At 39.6% G+C, this 23596-nt stretch overlaps 1 protein-coding gene across 6 annotated transcripts in view; it reads right to left on the reverse strand.

Annotated features, from left to right (window-relative positions):
- Positions 1 to 23596, reverse strand: part of CLASP2 (cytoplasmic linker associated protein 2) — a 378890-nt gene that overhangs the window by 201724 nt on the left and 153570 nt on the right. For all 6 annotated transcript variants that reach the window (XM_032238129.1, XM_032238126.1, XM_032238125.1 and 3 more), the window contains one exon: positions 8882 to 9028. In XM_032238129.1, the coding sequence (XP_032094020.1) occupies positions 8882 to 9028 (147 nt within the window). The remainder of the gene's footprint in view (positions 1 to 8881; positions 9029 to 23596) is intronic.

A 23596-nucleotide genomic window follows, 5' to 3' on the forward strand; every position in this document is an offset into this window, starting at 1 on the left:
TGGGTAGACAGATAAGTTAGCTTACTTCCTAAACCAAGTGTAGAGCTGTTGGACTAGTATGGGACCAATTATCCGGATGACATTGCATGCATAAATGCCATTTCTGAGAATCTGGAGAGGGAAGTGGTGGACTGGGTGGTGTTCCTCCATGATGAAGGAGCTCTGGAGTTGGGGAATGTTGACACCTTTATGGAGAAGCTCCAGGCCAGAGTCAGTGACCCCTCACAGACGCTTAGAGCAGAAGCAGAGATCTGGACCACCCTGCAGGAAACAAGGCTAGTGGCCAAATTCTGGATTCTGAAGCCTGGCAGGGAAGTTGAGAGGGAGGCTGGAGCAATTGCTGGTCTATCAATTCCAAGAGGGACTGGGTAGGAGCTGTACCAAGACTGCCTGCCCCAAAGAATTCCAGATGAGCATCATGCCTGATACCCACTGGCAACTACAGTGGAGCTAGATCTGGTAGAGTACAAAAGGCATGGTGAACTTGAGTGCCAACCCTGGAGAAGCGAGGAGAGATGCTTGCTGGAACAGAGGACCCCGGAGCCCCTGCCTCGGTCCCGAGGAGAACCTATGTTGCCCAGTAGGAGCCTGTTTCCAATGCTGGAAGAAGTGCTCTTGAGCTGCAGCTGTAAGTGGAGTCATCACCCCTTTCACTGCACGAGTGGAGATTGTGGTGTCCCACTCAGGAAACTGGGAGGGGGGGTTCAATCCCTTGGTAGACTCAGGTTGCACCCGATGCTTGGTCAGACAGCAGAAAAGCTAGGATCAAAGTAAGAAAGCTGAAACAATCTATGGAGTTCGAATAAGCTGATGGCTCAATCATGGGGGGAAGGTGTCCACCATGAGCCTGATGGAGCCAGTAACTATGCAGAGGTATCAGGACTGCTCACTCCTTCAGCAAGCTGGATCTCGAGGAGCATAGAGAGTTGTAGGCGAAGGGTAAGACACACAGATTCCCAGTGCATGCTTCTCTGTCCCAAAGTAGGATTGAGTGGGGGGAAGGGATCAAGGGGAAGGGGGAAGGATAGGAGGGAAGGGGAAGCCTAGCTGGCTTTCCTTTAATGTGGGGAAAAGCCAATACTCCCTCCATTGCCTGCCCATTGCTCTTGAAGTGCCTCGCACAGCACAGCGAAAGTGTACGTCACAATGGGGAAGACTGGATCTTCTCCTCTCCTAGAGCCCATTTCCTGCCCCACTTGCACCTGGCAACACTCTCTCTCTTTGGGGCAGAGAGCAGGTTGCCAGTCCAGCACCAACAAACCCGGAAGTAGCCACCCGTCGTTTCCCAACAGTCAGGCAGCGAGACAGGGTGGGGGGGGGGAGACAGATTCAGCTTGATTCGGCCCTTGCCAAAGACTCTTACCCATCAGCCAGTCTCTGTGTGTGTGTGTATGTCTGTGAGTGTGAGTGTGTGTGTGTGTGTGTGTGTATGCATGTATCTCTCTCACTCCTGTTTCTGTGTCACTTCTCACTCTCGCGGAAAGTCCTGCATGCTCTCCTTGGGGAATTTCGCTACCCATTTTTCTTTCTTGAACCTGGCGGATTTATCCAGCCAGCACAACCTGGGGTGGCAGCCCAAGGAAGATAGGTCTATTAGACTGTTGGTAGATTTCTGTGGAATTAATGGGAGTATGTGTTGAGAACTTGTACCCCCACCCCGTCATGAAAGAAATTTGGGATACCTGTCCAAAGGGAAGATATTCATCAAATTGGACTTGTGGGAAGCATATTATTGAATAAGGATTAAGAAGGGGGTCGAGTGGAAAACAGCCTTCAATTGCCCCTGAGATGCTACTAGTTCCAAGTTATGCTGTTCAGACTGCAGAGGCCCCAGCGGTATTCATGCAATTGATAAATGAGGTGTTACACAAGCATTTATACAAGGGGGCCCTCGTGTACCCGGATGACATCCTCATTTATTCTGAAATAATAGAAGAGAAAGTGAAGTTAGTATTGGTGGTGCTGAGGAAACTCCTAGATGCCAAACTATCAAAATGTGATTTTCATAAAACTATCCTGGATTATATCGGGTGTCAAGTGAGGGAGTAGAAATGGACCCTGGGAAGGTGAAGGCAATACTGGAGAGGGAGCCTGCCCGAACCAGAAAGCAACTGCAAAGTTTCTTGAGCTTTGCCAACTTCAACTGGAAGTTTAGTCCATCATTTGCCGAAATTAGTTTGCCAATCACCGAACTGATTATAATGGGGGGGGGGAGTAAAGCCTAAACCCAGTCAGCTGCTTAAGTGGACCATGGAGTGCCAAGCTGCTTCTGAGAAGCTCAAGCAGCTGTTTGCCACCGAACTGATTCTTAAAACATTCAAACTCAGATAAACTGTCATACAAGCCAACGCCAGCAACGTAACAGTGAGGCTGTTCTACTTCAAAAAAAAAAAAAAAAAGCTGCAGCCATGTGCCTACGTAACGCTAAAACTAACTGACACAGAGAAATGTTGGGCAGTGTGGGAAAAGGAAGCTTACACAGTTCGATGGGAACTATTGACCTGGAGGCAGTTCCTGGAAGGAAGGAAGATCCCATTTGAAGTATGGACAGACCACAAAAATTTAGTCACTGATGACCCCCGAGGAAGCTTTCTCCAATGTAAGTATAATGGGCTCAATACTTTAACCGATTCAACTTTATGCTTAAATACTTGTCTGGAAGGAGAAACTTTTTGGCAATGTACTCTCCTGGATGCCCCTATACAAAAGCACCCGGGAGGCGATAGTTAATTCTATTATCACCTCCAAGCAGCTGGCAGCAAAAAACTCAGAGAGTGGCAGTCCCCCAGGCACCTCCATAGTGCCTGATGAGGAATTGACTCATCAACTGAAAGAAGCCCTACAAGAAGATTAGTGAGTTAAAGCCCATAGGGAGGAGTTGACAATGAGGGAGAAACTGGCCTGGAAGGGAGACAAACTGTAGGCCCTGGCATACAGATCTTAAACCAAAGCTATTATGTTAAATCGGCTGGCCACTTTGGGCTTGTAGACTTTCCATCTCACCAGAAGGCAGTTCTGGTGGGCTAAGATGAAAAAGGACTTAGAGAGCTATGTGATGAGCTGCTCAGTATGTGTGTCCGTGAAATGAATGCCAGGAAAAATCCCAGGGCTACTGCAGCAAGCTGCTGACCCCAGCCAGCCATGGGAAGAGATTGCTATGGATTTTTTGGGGGAATTGGCAGAGTGGGGGAAGCACGGTAACCTGGACTGTAATGGACATTTTCAAAGCAAGAGAAGCTTGGGGAAAGGTGCAGAGAACTTTAGCAAAAGCGGGAGTATCACAGAAGAAACAAGCAGAACAGAAGAGAGCTCCCCAAGGGAGTTTAAGATTGGGGATAAAGTATATGTGTACACAAAGTACTTGAACTAAGGCAACCCTATAAAAAACTGGGTCCTAAATACATAGCTTCTTTCCCAATGTATGTATAGCAATAGCAGTTAGACTTATATACCGCTTCATAGGGCTTTCAGCCCTCTCTAAGCAGTTTACAGAGTCAGCATATTGCCCCCAACAACAATCTGGGTCCTCATTTTACCCACCTCGGAAGGATGGAAGGCTGAGTCAACCCTGAGCCGGTAAGATTTGAACAGCCGAACTGCAGAACTGCAGTCAGCTGAAGTAGCCTGCAGTGCTGCATTTAACTACTGCGCCACCTCGGCTCTGTCTATCATTAACCCAGTTACACTGGAGGTAAAGTTGCCAAAATTATTAACTGAAAGTTCACCTGATGTTCCATTGTAGTCTGTTAAAGCTCGTTAAAGGCTCCAACTTGAGATCCATTGAAAGGAAACCACCACCTCCTGAGAGGGGAAGATCATTATGAAATTAATAGAATCCTAGATTCAAGATTCTATAAGGGAAAATTGCAATACCTGGTACAACAGAAGGGGTACACTATGTTAGAAGCAGAATAGGTGAAAGACAAGGATATGAAAGCTTATCAGTTCGTGAGAAAGTTTCATAGAAAACATCCACAAAAACCAGGGCAGAAATGAAGGCTCAAGAAACATGAGTAAATGCAGATGCACCAAAGATAGACCGGGAGAGCCCACCAAGGGCACTGATGCAGATGTCTGACAGAAAAGTGAACAGTTCTCAAAACAAAAGAACGATTCATAATTGGACAATGTGACTAACCAAGGGTTGGGCGAAAGAAAGCTATTGTTTAACTATGCATTTAAAACTATGCAATTTTAAATAAATCTTGCTAAATACCAGCCTTTTCTCAGAAATAAAATGTGAGGTAGACAGAGGGATAAACAGGAATGGGACTTTTTTAAGGTGGCACAGATTTGTGATCCTTGTGTTTGCTATCTTGCCATTCTTGCAATATAACTACCAAATGATTGAAGAAAAAAATGCATTGCATTTTGCAATCTTTTGAAGATTTGTTTAGTATCAACAACTAAAGTTAGATCTTCAGTATCCTATTATCTTTATTCTTCTCTTATGTTTTTCTTCTACAATAAATTAGAATATTAAGTTTCTCAGCAAAGTGAATTTTGTAGCTTAAACTTCTCTGTAAAGCCTACAGCATGCCGAGACTAAATTATTAATAATACTTTTGCTTGTAACTTTTTTAAAATTATTAACTTAAATTTCTTTTATTCATTCTAACACTTTGATAAACTTAGCAGTAAAATATTTTTTGGGGGAAAATAGCAAAAAATATTTGTCAACTAATACACTAGGTGACATGGTAACAATACATTTTTGAATGCCCATATCTAAAAGTTGGAAAGTCCACAGTTCAACTTTCTTAAACATAGTTCTATTTCTCAGCATACTTTCTGCAAAATGAAGATACTAGCCAACCTCAGAAAGCTATCACAATATGGTTTAAAGAATATACTAAGATATTCCACATTTGAAAGATACTACAGAAATACTATTGTTCTTATTGTGCAAATTTTATTTACATTTTGCAACCACAAAAATAAATGAGAATAAAACTAGATATAATAGGTTTATATTATGTATAATAGTAGCCTATTTAGCAACTACAAGCAACTACAAGTATGGTAAAAAGAAAATGATTCAATTTGTAACATGCTCACTGTTTTGCCTGAAAATGCTAACTATTAATATTTTCATTGATGAATTGGAAGAATGGATATTCCATGCTCTTCATATAAGGTCAGAAAATCTATTTTTTTTTTAATAATTTTAAATTTTTTAAAATTTAAAACAAATACAACATCCTTCTTATGATGATGGTGACATGTATAAATATTTGAGTTAAAATACCTAAGTTAATATGAATTATGTTTGTTGACTGTGGAAGAGATGCACGAAAGTCTTTTTGTAACCAACTGATACACTTTCTATAGCATGTAAAGAAAATCTAGTCTTGAGGGAAAGAATATCGCCTGGAATAGATTTGTAGGAGATATTCTGAGAGCTTGGAGGACAGATACAAATGGTTTTTGACTTACAACAATTTCAAACGTGCCAAACTCAAGCCCCATGGGTTAGATCTGACCCACAATGTGGTTAGATCTGACCCACGTGGTCACCCTGGAAACAGCGAAGAACTGGCCTGTAGCGCTTCTGCCTGGCGCAGGCTGACTGGATACTGATCTACAACCTGGTGGTGGCCATCCAGGCTGGAATGCAATCAGACTTAGATCTGTGTGTCCGCACTGGAGCCAACAAGGGTCTGTCCCTGCCCCAACTCTGGGTGCTCACAGCAGATAGCGAGCACGTGGAGCCTGGCGTCCCTGGGGACCATCTTGCCCCACAGGCTGACTGCATTCTGAGAGTTTTCATTTCACCCAGAATGCCAGCCGTAGTGCGCTTGCCACCTCCTGTGCGCACACCCAGGAGTCAGGGCTAAGGCAGAGCAGCCTATTGCTGGCTCCAGGGTGGTCCCATTAGTCAGATCTAAGGCTGACCATATGCTGGCCTGGATGGCTGCCACCAGGTTGTAGAATACATCAGTGCCACACCCGCACCAGAGCTGTGATGACCTGAGGCAAGGCATGGAGGCAACACAGCCAGTTGATAGTTCAAACTCCCCTTTATTGCTCCAACTTCCCCCCCAACGGTCCCATGTTTATGGCAATTCCAGGAGCGCTCTCACACACCTCCAGCAGCCTCTGGCTGTGAATTGTCCAACAAAAGTTAGCACCACAACTTTAAGGCTAGAAGTCCAGTGAGGCAAAGGAACAAGGCAATGAGTCCATGAAGCAAAGGAACAAGGCAGCAATAAGTCCAGCGAACTCCAGACATCGGCAACGGCAGACAAAACTCCATGAATTCAGTGCTTGTTCTCAACAAGCACCCCTCCCAACAGCGTCACCTTAAGTCTGCATCCCCAGGTGTCCCTTCTGAAGAGGGGTGGGGCTCTCTCCTCCCGACTCGTCAGGTCAGCCTGCACTGTTCCCGCCTCCTCTCCACTCTCCGTGCTTGGGGATCAGGAGGGGGTGATCCTTGTTCGTTGGCTGAGCTCCATCATTCCTCATCTCCACTGCTTGCCCCTTCTTACCCTGTCTCGGTCGTCACACCCCTGTTCCTTTCTTCTGGAAAGCCCAAGGAACCCAGGGCTGTCTTGTCCTGCTCCTCCCTGTGTTCATCTGAAGCCAACAACACCCCCTCGCTCTCCATCAGCCCCAGCTCTGGCTCATCCTCCACCACGGATTCAGGCTCCAACAGAGCCATGACAGGCTTCCATGCCCTACTTGCCAGCCTGGCCTCACAATCAATGAGGCTTCCCTGTCACTGGGACCGCCATTCCTGCATTGGAAAGCCATGGCTGCCAGTCTCCCCCCCCTCCTCTTGTCCCTTTCTGAATGCAGAGGAAGGAAAGAGATGGGAATCAAAAGCAGGGGAAGAAGGGAGAGAGGGAGGGGGAAATAAGTTGTAACTGGGCAGCAGTGGAGCAGCCTCAGTCTATTGCTCTGCCAGCTACCATATTTCAAGGGCCCGAGTCCAATATGGCGAGAACCAGCTCCAGATGAGGCGGCCATAGGGATGGGTTTCCCTCTCCCTCAGGGCCCATACAGCTGCTGATCCATACTGCCACACCCCAGGGCCTCTGCCCAGAGTGATGAGGATATGGATGCTGCCTGAAGGTATGAGAAAGAGACAGCTCTGCCCCATCCCCTGCTTGGCAAAACCCTCAAACTCCTCAGTCACTTCACTGTTAGAATATATAAAATGTTTATTCTCTGACAATATTGAGAAAAATTCTAAACTGAATGTTTAGGAAAAACAATTTCCTGATGTTGCCTCAAAAATACAGATGTATTTAATTTAATCTAGTTATTATAATTTTCCTTTCACAAACATTATTCAGTTCCTATATTTAACTTCCAATGAGTTGATTCAGTTCTCCATATTTTCCTAGAATTGTAAATAATCATGTTTGCAGATGAAAATTTCATTCCTTTTTTTTAAAAAAAATATACATATTGACATATACAACATTAAATAACATCGGAACTGCATGTTCCTTCTTACATACACATAAATAGCTTAATAGTGAAAATAAACTCAGCAAAATAAACAGTTTTCATATACATACTTTTGAGCATATTTTGTTTATTTAGAGACTGAACCCAAAAAGACATGGGCAAAGTTTTAGAAACAACTTTTACAACCTTAGAACTTCTTGTGTTATCTAGACTACTATTTCTCATTAGTAATTTTTAAGGGAAAAAGAATTTTATTTTTCCTGCATTTATGTGCACAAATAATGCAGACAATTTTTTCCAGTGATTCAAACTTTACTAAAAAATGATAATAGGAATTGTAATATAATAAATTTAGAGGAAGCTTCATTGGGAAATAATTTGATTTTGTCATAATATATAGTTTATTGCGAAACTATATACAAAAAGCAAAACAGCAGAATAGCAAAATATAATATATTTTAATGTATATATAAATATAATATAATATTTACAAAATAAACAATATGCCAAACCACTTATATTGCCTTACTTAACATATAACCAAATATGAGGACATTTCCTCATGTTGGTTAAACACATAGCGATTGTAGACTTATACAAAGGGTTATTTGAGGTTTAGTAGCTAGATAAATAGAAGGCAAGATAAAGAAAAACATATATTTATATGAACACAAACAGCATAAATTCATTTTTACCTTATTTTAAAATGCTTCTTGAGTTACCCTGAAAACATCTGAGCAATACCCCACTCAAATGATGATGGACCTTCATCAACTATTAAAAACTACATTGAAAAAGCAAATTGGATGAGAGAATAAATATTTTTATCTGGCAGATTAATGTATGCTAGATATGCATTCAGTATCACCTATGAGTATTACACCTGAGTTGCATTTAATTATTAAAATATTAATTTAGTTTTGTGGGTCAAATAAATAATCTAGAAATGAAAATATTTTTGTCAATTTCTTCTATTTTTAATTATTTCAAAAGAATAAAAATAAACGCCTGCAACTCATAATTTAATGAAACATGAAAGTATTTTTTAAAAATTGCTTATGATCATTGTCTCTACCTCTACGACAGACTTCGTATAGTCTGTTCTATGGTTCACTTCCTTTCCCTAATATATTATTGATTATTTTATTAAGTTTTCCTGTACATGAGAGTGTGTTGATGTGTATTAATTGCATAACATATGATATCTAACATGATAGCAATTAGCTGTGTGCTTTTTTTACTAGTCACAAAGAATTAGAAAGCTAGTGCATCCATTCAAAATGTTAAATTCATCATTTATATTATAGAAAGCCATCATTTCATCTAAGACCTAAGCTTTTGAAGATATTTCACACTTTTTAACCTGCAAAATAATGATTATGAATGATATATTATCATTTAAATGTCTTCAACATCATTCCAATTAAATCAAAATAAAGTATCTTGATGACTGAATTATCCTTACCTACAACCTTGGGCCCACCAGCAGATCCTGGCTTTTTTGTTGTATTTGAAGGATTTCCAGGTTTTTTAGGTGCAGGAACCTTGAAACCTGAGGCAGTTGCAGATGGCCTATTTCCATCCCCTGATTCTTCATCATCAATGCTTTTATCTAGAAAGGTGTTTTTAAAAAGAAAAACATGCATTATAACTCCGTATTATTTTGTTTTAAAAATAAATATTTCCAGCTGTAGCATAGCAAAAATCCATTCAAATGGAATGCCACTTTAAGGCTACAAACAAGAAAAAAAAGAAAAGAAATAATGTAATTTCATTTCATATAATAGGCTTGCGAATGACAGAATCTATCATTTATAGAATGACAGAATCTATCATCTTTGGCAGCTAAGGAAAAATCCATTAGATATATATTTCCTGTCCATTTACACTCTGTAATTCCAACTAAACGTTTACATTTTCAGTTTAATTCAGCATTTCTGTAAGAAAAACACTGCTTTTCTATTACTCGTACTTGCCATTTCTGCTACAATCCTCCTACGTGTCTATGAACACTCCCTGCTAATCCTTCCACCCTGATTTTTACACTTACAATCACAGATCCGTTTACAGATCAGTCGCCTCATTCCTCTGACAGCTCTTCAACGGCCCTTGCACTAAGATATTCCCACTTGCTCACATGGCCGTACAATTGAATAATCTCAATATTTATCAAAATATTCCATATAAAACTGAGAAAAAACACCACAGATTCACCACAGAGATTTGTGCCGGCATCCTTCTGTCTCTTGCCTGCATTAGGTACTGAAATAGCCAATCAGCTGAAAGGTGACATCATCTGCTGGTAGCCACTGCTAGATAAGATGAAAAATTCTTCGCACAAATAAACTCATTCCCATGCCTCAACATTTACATACTCTATTTTGTGATTATGTGATAGAGTATAATTTTCTTAAAGTTGTTTATTTTTAAAAACTGAAAGTATCTTCTGGCTTATAACATTTCTTTCCAGTTTATTCCCTGATGCTTTAGTTTTTTATTTCAAATTACACCCATAATCTAAAAACTTAGTATTCTAAATATCATGTGAACATTTTACTATTCAATTATAGAAAAAATATTTTTGGCAGGATCATAAATGAAATAAAAAAAATCATCATAGACAAGATGGGTGAGGCTGATACAGAATTGTATAAAGCCTAGAGTGGTACACACAGACACAGACACAGACACACTTTCTCTGAAATCTTTTTCAGTTATCGTTTTCACCCTGTCAATGGAACTCCTGTAATTCCTATATGCTTCACCTTAGAAAGATTCCACGTCATTCTAGAATAAAACTACACATTCCTATTATGTTCAGCAAAATGTGTTTTAAAACTGTGACTTTAGATTTTAAAAGGAATGTTTAAAAACGTGCTGCTGAAAAAATGTTTGAAAATTATTGACTTGTGTTAGTATTAATTCTGTATCTCTTAACCAGATTCATACTGTTATGGGACTTGATTTCAATTTTAATGTATATCCAAAAATGTCAAAAGTGTTTCCTTCAGATAATCATCCAAATGGTATATGGCTGCATTTTATATGCAGGAGTATGTTACTATCAGAATGCAAGAGAAAGACAGGAAACACATTATTCTCGCAGTCTCCATGGTAACTGTGCTTTGCCCTTGCCCATGTATTGGAAGGCAATATTTCAGATCACTTTAACCCTTAAAACATAGTAATTCAATGTTTTAAGCACAGTGAAATGAAAAGTAGAAGTATATTGAAGACAACATTGAATAAAAATGATTGCCCCCATAGTTCTATATAATAACATTATGTTTTCTCAAGAAATTGTTTAAAACGCTCACTAAGAAAGACATACAGCTCCTGGTAGGCATGATTAACGCTGAAGGCACATGAAGCGCTTTTACTTTCCCACCAAAGTGGCCCCTATTTTTCTACTTGCATTTTTTACATGCTTTCAAACTGCTAGGTTGGCAGAAGCTAAGACAAGTAACAGGAGCTCACTCAGTTACGCAGCGTTAGGAATATGAACCGCAGAACTACTGACCTTCTGATCAACAAACTCAGTGTCTTAGCCACTGAGCCACCACATTCCTTTATGTAATATTAATATGTAATATATGTAATACTTCTCTATAATAAACATATTTTGATTCAAACTCTGATAGGACAAATTAATCAAAGAGGGAAAACAAGGCAGGGGACTGAGATTCTTCACAGTTTATTGTCGGTATTATTCCTGATCATTTTAAATGATTCCTGACAATGATCTGGGGAACAGCTAAGAACCTGCACCTCAGGAAAGTCAGTGACTTTTTAGCATCCCTTAAAAGTTCTCCACACTGGATTAAGTCCCCCATGGCTGATTTTATATGTTTTCCCACTAGTTTCTACATCATTTGGAGTGGCATGCCTACAGAGAAAACTCATAGTATAGATGGAAGTGATGCTGTGGTCAACAGATGACAATTAGACATAAAAGAGAATTGGTCACTGTTACACACCGCTGTATTTTTTTATATTTGCTATTTGAACTTGGACTTTATATAGATGTATTAGCAAAGTAAATGTGAAGGTAGTATGTGTGTCTATGTTTGAGTATGTGATGTATGTACTGCTGTGTTTGATGTTAATTTAGAGAGAGAACTAAAATATATTTGTATATATTTTACCACATTTTTTTATCCATAGTAAACATTTATTTTAATTGTAGATAGGTAAACCAATGATAGCTACAATCCTCTAGTTCTAAGTCTTCTTTTGATTTCAGAAGTGGTTAACTTTGAACAAATGATATTATTCAGTATAAATTCACCAATTGTAACTCACTATCATTTCCTTCCTTTAAAAAAAGATGTTTGGGTAACATCCAGATATATTTCGGAAAAACCTTTTCTTTGTATTTATTCCAAAACGTATAAATGGAATGCCTAATAAAGTGATCCTTGAAATCTGCATCCATTTTAACTTTAACATATCATAGATATGATCATAGATAGGTATGCTGTCCAAACTTAAATTCATGACTTTCCAAATCCAATAATTTATTCATATATATGCTTATGCTTTTTTAATAATGTAAAACATAAACATTTAATATCTATATAAACAGTGTGCTATCTGAGTACAATTGTCTTTGAGATATAGTAATGGTAATAGTAATGATATTCCTAACATCAATTATAATAACATAATAATATTTACATCCATTTTAGTACATCTTCATTGTAATTAATCCTTCTCTTATGCTTTTAAATTTCTAACTTCTGTTTCTGCTATTTAGCCATTGACAAAACAAATCCCATGCTAAAAAATATTCAGTTTCTTCTTTCTTAATTTTAAGTGTTAATATATCTATTTCTGCACATTCTAATATTTTTATTACAATTTCATCTGTAGGGATCTCTTCAATTGTGCAAACACAATTCTGGCTACTATTAATACATGTAAAATTAAATATGTATTCCCTTTACTATATTTTTTTGGTAAAATACCCAACAGAAGTATTTCTGGTTTTAAATCTACATATATGTTGCTTAACTATTTTTTCTAACCATATGTGTATTTTTCACCAATATTTTTTTGGCTTTGGGCAAATAGGAACCTGGTATTTGATTACATTTCCAACACTTAGCAGACATATCCTTAAACATTTTTGCTAATCTTGCTGGCAGAAAATGCCATCTATAAAACATTTTATATACATATTCTTTGTATGCAGTTGACATTGTTAGTTTATAATTCTTGTACCACAGTTTCTGCCATTTATCTAACTCTATAATATAACCAAAATTCTTAGCCCATACTATCATTGTTTCTTTTATTTGCTCTTCTTCCATTTTAATGCTCAGTAGGTAACTATGCTCAATGGCTAAGATGCTGAGCTTGTCGATGAGAAAGGTCGGCAGTTTGGTCATTCGAATCCCTAGTGCTGCGTAACAGAGTGAGCTCCCATTACTTGTCCCAGCTTCTGCCAACCTAGCAGTTTGAAAGCATGTAAAAATGCAAGTAGAAAAATAGGGACCACTTTTCGTGGGAAGGTAACCATGTTTCATGCACCTTTGGCCTTTAGTTATGCTGGCCACATGGCCACGGAGACGTCTTCGGACAGCGCTGGCTCTTCGGCTTTGAAACGGAGATGAGCACTGTCCTCTAGAGTTGGGAACAACTAGCATATATGTGTGAGGAGAACCTTTACCTTTACCTAAGAAAACTATAGATTTTTAAAATTAATTTTTCAGCTGTCCCTGCTAATACTTAGTCTAGTTCTGTTGGCTCTTTATAGAAGCCAGACATTTTAATATCTTTCTCATATCTTGATTGTATTTGCACATGCGACCACCATGCTAAGTCAATTCTTTTGACTATTCAATTCTTGCTTAGTTTTAAGTTTCCCCTTTCATTCAAGATGTCTTTATACTTTGTAATATTTTCTGTGTTAAGAATATTTGAATCTAGAGAGCCAGATTGGTAATTTCAAATAATGTTTTTCTTTCATTTTTGCCCACACTAACAATAGTGCACGTCTAACACAATGTCTTTGAAAATATCTATGTATTTTATTCTTCCCATGCCATAAAAAAGCATACCACCCTAATTGAAGAACACGTTCTTCTAATGTTAATAATAGTCTCTGTCTCAGATTTATCCATTCTTTCATCCATGAAGTACCGAGGCCTGATAATACAACTCCCAATCTGGCAATCCAAAATCCCCCCCCCTTTTTGGAATCTCATAACATTTTCAGACTTATTCTTGCTTTTTTTCCTTCTCAAATGTATTTTGACATCATTTTATTTAATTCCTCAAAATATTTTTTCCAGCTTTATTGATACTTTTTGGAACAGATACAGTAATCTCAGCAAAATATTCATTTTTATAGTAGCTATTCTTCCTATCAAGGAGAGTTGTAAATTTTTCCACTTCTCCAAGTCTGATTTGATTTGTTACAGGAGCTTACTGCAATTTTAGGAAACCTTACAAGTAACACATTTTGCTGTTAATTGAATTACTAAATATTTAACTTTCTTAACTATCTGGATGTCTGTATTCTTCATTGTCTTTTTTCTGTTTATCTGTAGGATTTTTAGCTAATATTTTAGTTTTTCTTTGTTTATTTTCAATCTTGACACTTCATCATACTCTTCTGTTATTTTTTTATTAATTTAGGTCCGGTTTCTTGTGGTTCTTCTAAAATAAATGCCAGATCATATGCAAATGCCTATGGTTTTCTTTCTTTATTTGCATACCTTTTATTTCTATTTCTTGTCTAATATTTCTATTTAATATATCCAATATCAATATAGATAGTAAAGGAAACAATGGACATCCTTACCTTGTGCCTTTGAGTAATATTTGCTTCTGTCCAAGTATTTGGTATCTTAGCTTTTAACAATACTTCATTATAGATTTCCAACATTGAAAGTCCTAGAGGGTCTTGTAAATACTTGTAGAATTCTGCCGGTAGACCATCTAGTCCTGGTGTTTTATTATTCTTTTCTCTCTTGATCGCCTCTGTTAGTTCCATCATCATTATCCTTTCATTTAACATGGCTTTTACTGTTTCAGGCACTCATCCAGATTTTTCCAAATATCTTCTTTTATCTTCTGCAATTTTTTCTTGACCATTCAGATTTTCATAGAAATCCTGAATTATTTTCTTTTTATTTTTCTTTGATAATGGAGAGTTCCTTTCTCATCTACCAATCTATTTATCAGTTTCTTTTCTTTCTCTCTCTTTAGTTTATATGCTAACCATTTTCCTGGTTTGTTAGCATTTTCAAAGTTTTGTTTTGCACTTTTAATTTTTTGTGCCAATTCTTTTTCCATTTGCCTTTTTGCCTACTTTACTGCTTCTGTAGTCAAATTTTGCGTCACAATTGCATTAAAATCCTCTACCACACAAATATTTTCATAATCAATTTCTATAATTTTCTTATGAAGTTTTTCATTAGGTGCATATATCACTTTCAAAAGTATCTGTTAATGGTTTCTTGTTACCTCCACAATCAAAATTCTCCCATCTTCATCTGTATAAATTTGTCTGGCATTTATTGTTTCTTTTCTTTTTTTGTGCTAATGAAAAATATAATTTCCTAATTTTAGGATATTCTAGTAATTTGTTATGTTATTTTTTAATGTGAACATCTTGTAGACAGATTAAATCTAATTTCAGTTTTTGTAATTTAGTAAAATTTTTGTTTCCTATTCATAACTGAATTCAATTAATTGACAATAGCTGTAGTTCTTCTTCCATCTTTTCACTTATAAATAGGTCATGTTGTTCTAGTTGATCTTATTTTTCTCTGTTCCTTTCCTCTTGTTCCTTCTCATTCTGATCGTTCTTTTTTCCCAGTTTCAGTTTCTTCTGGTTGTATATTTTCCCCTGCTACTAATTACTCTTGTCCTTTACTGTCTGTTTCCTCTCTTCTCTCTTGTTCCTCATATGAACTGAACTGGTGTTCATAAAAATCATGTGCTTTATCTAAAGAATCTAATTTGTATCTTTTATCGTTCCAAGTGATTAAATTCCCTCAAGTGTCAACCATCTACATGGTATTTAATAAACTGTCCTATCAGGAATTAATACTGCTTCCGTACTCTCCTAAGTACTTGTTTCAGGACCACAATTTCTTTCCCTTTGTGTTTCAATGGTTCCTCTCTTGCTTTTTTGAATATTTCAGCTATTATCTTTTTGATAAACTTCACATGCACTTCTCTTGGGAGTTTATTCCTTCTTGCACAACTCATATGTATTTTAAATGTTTCATCCATTTCAGCCTGTGTCTCCTGCTTATTTATCTCCAAGGCATCTGCCAACAATTCTGCCATCATCTCAGTGAGACATTTTTTTCATCAATATTCTGGAATCTCAGGAAATATCCAGCCTTCTCCATTTCTAAGGTGATTACTGTTTGCCTGAGTGAGTCTTTGGTTCATCTCATCCACTTTTTTCTCTGCTTGTTCTGATTTATCTTCTATAACACCTTAATCTTTTGTTCATTTTAAACTATCATCTGCTGAAAATTCCCTATTTTTTCATCCCTATTTTGTATTTTTTCTTCATCTCTCCCATCTCATTCTTTATCCCATTGTGGGTTTTTGCCAATACCTCTTGTAGCGATTGAAACATTGACTGCATCTTTTTGAATTGTATTTATTTTCTCTTGTTGTATCAGACTGTCCATTGATCTTTGACTTGATGAATTGAATGCTGCTGCTATTGGTGCAGATGTAGTTTCCCTCCTCCTATTTTAGTTAAGTTTTGAGTACTTGCCATTTTAAGCTGTTAATAAATTTAAAAAGAATAAACAATAATTCAAAATAATACCAGAATAATCTAAAATCCCCATCTAACTCCTTTCCCAACTTTTGAAATATTACCAAAAGAAATTCACCCAAGAATCCTTTTCTCTTTTTCCCCAATCGCCAGCCAACCTCTCAGTTTTTTACTATTATAATCCACAGTCTGTAAATTAATCCAAATAATTTATTTAAAAACATCTACTGTTTCTTCTTTTTTTTGGCAAATAGTATTTGTAATCCACAGAGGCGCACCAAATCCACAATGTTTTGTAAACCACAATATCTTGCAAATCAAAGAACCAGCCACTTAGTCTCAGAATAAATCCACACTGTTTTCCAACCTCAAACTGCTCAGCATATTTATAATCCAAAGGTTCAGAGAGTTACAGTGTTCAAAATGTTTCAATATTTTCACTGTCTGTTTCCAAATGTCCAATGTAAACAATTTGCAGATGTTACTTGTAGCAATAACAATCTTATCAGCAGTCAAGGTCTTTTCACTTTTCACTCCCTGGTGTCCTTCCCCACCAGTAAGTGTCACTCTTACTCTATTTCTCTGCTTTTACTTTCGAATTTCTAAAATGTCCAAGATCTTCTTTTAAAAGTCAGAGTTTCATTTTAAATGTATTCTAGTATTTTTTAACTCAATTAAAGTTGCTAAAACAACCAGTCCAGTTTTCCTCTGGCTTTAAAATTGATTCTCTCAAACAATTCTTTCTCCTTTTTTTGGATCTGTCAGCAGCTCATGGTCTTAATCGCCACTATTCTTAAGGGGTGGGAGAAAACTCCTCCTCCTCCTCTCTAGAGTCCCACTTTCTCTAGAAGTCATTACATGGGCAAATTGCTCAACAGAAGTTGGAAAAATCCCATCCAGCTCAACCACACTGTTGTTAAATTGTCTCTTTGCTTCTTCAGTTGAGCTGTCATAGCCCTGTCTAGCCGTAATGGCCATCTTTTTCTCTCGCTGTCTAAAATCTTTTTTCTTGGTATGTGAAGATCATCCCTTCCAATTTGTCCCAACAAAATGGAATCCTCTTTTTTAGAATAATTCTCAGGATGGCATATGCTTTTCTTTTCCTCAATATTCTAATGGTGATTTCCTTCAAAACAATTATTTCTACATTATGAATCTGCAATTTAGTTTTGAAATGACAATTCAAGGCTTGATCTCACATCATTCTTTTTACAAAACAGACCAGCACATCATTACAGACTTCCCAGATCGTGGCATAACAAGAGTTTATTCTATGAACTTTATCTATTTAAATATCCATTTCAAGCCTGCCTCCATTCAAAACTCAAGAAAGAAAACCCCAACTCAATTGATTTAGGGGAGAGGTACTTTTACTAAGTTTAAAGTGATAGATAGCTAAAGCAAGGCAAGATCTGATTCAAAACGTGCGAAAGTTAGAGTCACCTCAAATCCCTCCCTCCAGGGTCCAGCACTGAGAGTCCAATCAGTGTCCAGTATGATGTTGTGGAAAAGCTCATCTTCAGAGATTTCTAGCTAGCCTTAGGCTTGGATTCTCCCTTAGTTTTCAAAAGGTTAGTGATTGGTAATCTTAGCAAAAGGAATGAACTATCTATAAAAATTTGCAAAACCCAGAAAACTGCTTTGTAGTGCGAGGGAGTGCCCATTCCAGGACTGCTCGCACCTTCTCTATCTCCTCGTGTGTTATGCAATATCCTAAGTAGTCAATCTTGTCCTGGTGAAACTCACACTTGGACAATTTAGCGTACAGTTCACCAGCTCTTATTCAGGAATACACGCACTAGCTTTACATACTCCTCCATAATCTCTGTGTATATGAGAATGTCGTCTAAGTAGACCAGGACCCCTTTGTATAAATGTTCAGGCAGCACCTAATTGATTAATTGCATGAATACAGCAGGCACCCCTTGTAATCCGGATGGGATCACTCTGAACTGGAAGCAACCTAGAGGCAATTAAAGGCAGTTTTCCATTTGTCTCTCTCCTTAATGTGAACTCTGTAGTAAGCTTCCTTCAAGTCCAGCTTAGTAAAGATTTTTCTTTTGGCCAAATGTGCCATTATGTACTTTATTAGCAGCAGCAGGTAAACATTTTCCATTCACACAGTGTTCAGACCTTTATAATCTAAGCAAAGACAAAGAGGCCCAATCTCATCCAACTCCCTTGGAGTCATTGATTAGATTTTTGGCTTGGGGAGCTTTGTCCCAGGGAGGATTTCTATGCTGCAGACTGTGGGATTATGGGGCAGGAGCACTTCAGAGCCCTGTTCATGGAATTCCTCCCTGAGTTCAGTTTCTTTGAGATTTTCTCCTCTTCATCCATGTGCTCGTGCACTGCAGCTCCTAATTCCCTTGTAACCTTGACTCTCAGAGAGGGTTTCTCTCCTGCTCTTCTCACCAGTTGGGACTGGATTCTCAAAAGCTCCATCCTCCAGTTCACAAGAGGGTTCCATTTTTGGAGCAAGGTTAATCCAAACAGGAGGGGCACACCAAGAATGGACAGCCTCCATTTTGGGGGCTACAACAAAACTCAATATCTCTTTGTGATTCCTCATCCACATTTCCATCAGTTCAGTTATGAGGTGAACTCCCACCACCACCACTGACCCATCCAGCTGGCAAAAGGCCATCAATTCCTTAAGTCTCCTTAGTTTGTTTCTCAATCCCTTGGGGCTAATCACACACCTGGTGCATCCTGAGTCCAAAAGGACCAGCATCTTCCCCTAGGTGCCTGATGATTCTTCTGACTCTTAGCTCCACTGGGATAGTCATGCAAGTCACTTACTAGGGCAGCTATGGCGAACCTTTTTTGGCTTGCGTACCATAAGGGGGGAGCGCAGGGGGGTCGTACGTGGGCGTGCTGCACCCATAATCCAATGCATGCCCCTCCAGTGTGTATGCACGCATGAGAAGCACTCCCCCCATTTTTTGCATGCTTTTTTCACCCTCCCCAGGCTCCAGAGGCTTTATAGGAGCCCAAGGAGAGCGAAAAAAGCCTCTCCCACCCCCCCAAGGCCATCCGGAGGCTTCAGGCACCTTCAGGAGGACCTCTGATTTGCTCGTAGGCTCCTTTTTAGTTCTCCAGAGGCTTCAAGGAAGCCACCTGAAGATCCCTGAAGCCTACGGAGGGCTTAAACTGACCTTACGAGCAAACTGAAAGTCCATTCCCAAATTTTTGGTTTGCCCATAGGGCCAGTTTTTTGCGCTCTGGAGGCTTCAGGGAAGCTCCTGAAGCCTCCAGAGGGCCTCTGGGGGGGGGGAGGCTCTTTTTGCCCTCCCCAGACTCCTATAAAGCCTCTGGAGCCTGGGGAAGGAGAAAAATGGCTGAACTCAGTTGGCCAGCGTGTGCATGCACGCTGGCCAGCTGACAGGACAACGCCTCGCGTGCCACCTGTGACACAAGTGCCATAGGTTCGCCATCCCGGTACTAGGGGATTGTCGTCAGTCTCACTTCTCCAGTAGGGTTGGAGCTCCCAGCTCTTGCAAAGGAGGGGTGAACTCAATGACCTCCACCCCTCTTGACGCTGTTTCTTGGTGCTTCAGTGGCTGCTTCTCAGTCCTCTTGCCCCCAGTGGCTGCAGGTTTGGGGTTTAGTTTGACTGAACGGCACTCAGTTGCTCAGTGCACCTCCTTCCCATACTTGAAGCATGCTGTGGACCTCAGTTTGGGTGCTGGTCTGCATTTGACAGCTCTTTGGGAATCCTTAAAAGCAGGGAGTGGGCATTTGTTCCAACTGTGGTTGCTATGGTGCCAGTCTCTAGCCAGATCAATTTCCATCTTGTTAGCTAAGATGTACCAGTGTTGGAGCTCTTGAGGGGACACTCGGGAGTCGTAGCAGTAATAGATTTCATGGTTAAGCCCATCCTTACAACATTCCATCAGGACTTCCTGAGGCCATGTGGCCATGTGACAAGCCAGCTCATGGAACTCCTGGATATATTCTGCCACTGACATATGCCCCTGAGTGATGGTCTTCATTCAGCTCCTAGCCTTGCATTTGGCTAGGACAGGGGTGTCAAACTCAAGGCCTGTGGGCCCAGCCTGGAAATATGAAATTACCAGGCCATGGTGCCTCTGCCAGACAATACACGCTGCATGAACATATACCATGGCCCGTTTTTGGCCTCCTGCAGCATTCTGCCAGCTGCTGGACACCATGGAGGGTGAAACTGAGGTGCTTGAAGAAATCCAGTTTGACACCCCTGGGTCAGGGAATTTTTGAACCTCTAACGAAGGGACAACATAAACTGGTTATAGTTCCTTAGTTGGAAGCATTGTCATTGTGAAAGGTGACCATCCAGTCTGCAGCTCCTTCCAGGGCCATGTTGACACATCTCATTTTGGCTGCCTTAGATCTCAACTCTTCTCCATATCCCTGCATGTAATTCAAGACCTGGGCTAGGAACAATCCCAGAGTGCTGGGATCCGTATTTTGGGATCCTTTGTATTTTACTCCCAGCGGAGGAACTTTAGGAATTCAGCACCTCTGGGGAATGCCCACCCACTGGGGGGACTTGAGTCACCAAAGCAGCTCTGGCCAGAGCTACCCCTTGTGGACCAACGGAAGTTGCCATGGCGGCTGTAGAAGCAGCCACTCATCCCATTGCCTGGTCCGTCTCTTCATACAATGGCAGGGCAGAGTTCTGGGCGACAGCCTTCCGAACTCTCTGGTTCTCAATTGCTTCATGCAGCAATTGCAGTGCATGGGGTGGCAAGAGGTTCTTTGTCAGAGTTAGACAGGGAAAAGTCAGCACACACTCTGGTGAGGGTTTCCCCAGGTGGGTGCTCCTTGGGGTCTTCCAGCTGTTCTATGCCTAGCGACCATCTGGCTGAGACAGTCTCCTCCTTGAGTCACAGCTCCTCCTTGAGTCGCAGCTCCTCAAGTCGCAGCTCCTCCAGCCTCTCTATCTCATGTCGTCTCCAGTGTGGCTGAGGAGAGGTAATTCCAGGGCTCTAGCCTCACTATGGGTCAACGTTGAGTGCTCAGTCACCATGGTTCACTGGGGTCTCTGGATTGGCTGATAAAGCAGATCTTGCCTAATGTCAGGCCTGCCTCCATTCAAAACTCAAGAAAGAAAACCCTCAACTCCATTGATTTAGAGGAGAGGTACTTTTACTGTTTGAAGTGATAGCAGTGAAAGGCAAGATCTGAGTCAAAACATGCGAAAGCTATAGTCACCCCAAATCCGTGAAGGGTGTGGCCTGAATCCCAGCAACAGGACGTGTCCTCCGGGGGGCTCTCCGAAGAACCGTCAGACTCCCTGATGTTTTGATGGGTGTTTAACCATAGCTGTTCTGGAGAGACAGTAAAGAGGGGAGGCGCAAGTGCGTGTGGTCAGGGAACCCGCAATTCCCTCAAAACGCCTGCAATTGCCTCTGGACCCAAAGCAGGGAAGGCAGCTATTATGAGCTACTGCAGCTGAGCAACTGCAACAAAGCATGAAAAAACAGAAAGGTTTTTTCTGTGTGAGATAATAAGATTGCTTTGAAGTACAACATTCCTGTAAATTAACTTTAACCTCGGATTGAAAACATTTTAAAGAAAGAGTGGCAAGATACAGGGAGGAAGCAGGCGCTAGAAATCTCTCCCACTCCTCAGGCCAGCAGCGAACAGACAAAGCCATTAGCAAGACAAAAGAAATAATAGATTTTGAGAACTGCTTAAGGGTTAGAAAGCAAATTGGAATCTTTTGGCTTTGACTTTTACTCTGTGTTTTTGATTCTCTAATTTTTGATAATCTCTCTGATTTGCTTTCGAAGCCGTGAATTTAAAAGATAAACATGATGAATTGTCTACACTGCCATCTAATAATAAATGTTGGCTGAATAAAAGCTAGCTAAGAAGGATTGATCTTGAGCTATTGCTGATAATACCAAATTGATTATAAAGTCTCTTGTAGAAGAAAGAAAATAAGATCAGCTGTGTAAACACGGTGTTGCGCTCTCTTGCTACATTATAATGGGCTGCTGAGCATGCCCTTTTGACAGCACTTTTTTTTTTCTTTTTTACTGGAAGAAGAAACTTGGATAACCCAGACAACCAATACTAAACATTCTCCCCCCCCCTCCTTTTGTTCATTTGGCTATTTGGGTTCTCTTTTACCTACCCAAATTTTTATCTTTTTTTTTCCTTTATTTTCCCGTCTCTTTTTTTCTGCCTTTTTGCAATGAGGTGTGGATTACCATTGTGGAATTAATTTTGTGGCATTTTTCTCTTTTTTGAGGGGAGGGATGAGTGCTTTTTCACCAATCTTTTTTTCTTGTTTCCTTTTTTTAAACTTCACATTGGTATTATAAAGCGAATGGATTAAGGTAGCAAGAATCTGAAGACTGGGTCCAAGAACAAGGGTTGGTTTATTGGAAGTTGGTGATTGCGCTGCTGTGGGCGGCTCCAGGATTACAATCAATCTACTAATTTACTCTTTGGATTATAAAATTTGATTATAACTCAAATACGTCAAATACCAAGATGAAGAAAATAACATTATATGTATCTGCAACAGCTACACCGCCTGGTTCAGCAATACTGAAAGCAACAGACAAACCACGCAACAAAATAAAGCCATCCTGGAACTTAGAAGTATATTACAAGTCATACACATGGCTCTCAAGGAGCAAATAAACAAAGTAGAAGAGAAAGTGGATAAGGTGGAAGATGAATTGAAAGAAGTCAAGGAAATGATGGGGAAAAATGAGTGCAAAAGGTGGAAGAAAAGGCAGAAATAACAGAGAAAAAAGTGGAGGAGATGGATTATAGGCTGACAGCAATTGATAAAAAGCAAGATGGAGCCAGTGTTTTTTGGGAGATGGAAAGATCCAGAACATAGAAGAGGAGAAAGGAGATAATTTAGCAGAGAAGATTGCAGAAATTCTTTCAGCGGCTACAGAAATGAGTAAGGAATATATTCTAGGGGAATGGATGACACATTAAAGTATATACAATACATGCAATTAGAAACAACTTGCCCAGAGAGGTACATGTAAGATTTGTCAAAAAAACCTCTAAAAAATGAAATATTGCAAGCATCAAGAAATACAAGAATAAAATACAAGTGTAGAGAGATAGTGGTATTGAAGCAAGTCCTAAGGAAGATCACAGAAATAAGAAAGGAAAACCACTTTTTGAATAAGAGTCTGATCAAAAAAGGGATGAGTTTTAGATGGCTTGTTCCAGAAGGGATTTGGCAAGGTACCGATTAGATACACTAGAGAAAGCAGAATTGTTTTATGAACAACATATAGTAGCACAGGAGGGAATGCTGGTAAGAGAAGAGGGAGGAGCTAAATGCCAGGAAGCTAAGGGAAAAGATCAAAGGGAGATGGAGAAAGAACAGAAAGAGAAAATGCTAAGAGAAGGAGCAAGAGCCAAAGAGACAAAGGAGGAGAGGGAGCTAAGAACAGCTAGATAAAC

This window comes from Thamnophis elegans, chromosome Z (genome assembly GCF_009769535.1).
Source record: "Thamnophis elegans isolate rThaEle1 chromosome Z, rThaEle1.pri, whole genome shotgun sequence".
In the NCBI taxonomy this organism is placed as follows: domain Eukaryota; kingdom Metazoa; phylum Chordata; class Lepidosauria; order Squamata; family Colubridae; genus Thamnophis; species Thamnophis elegans.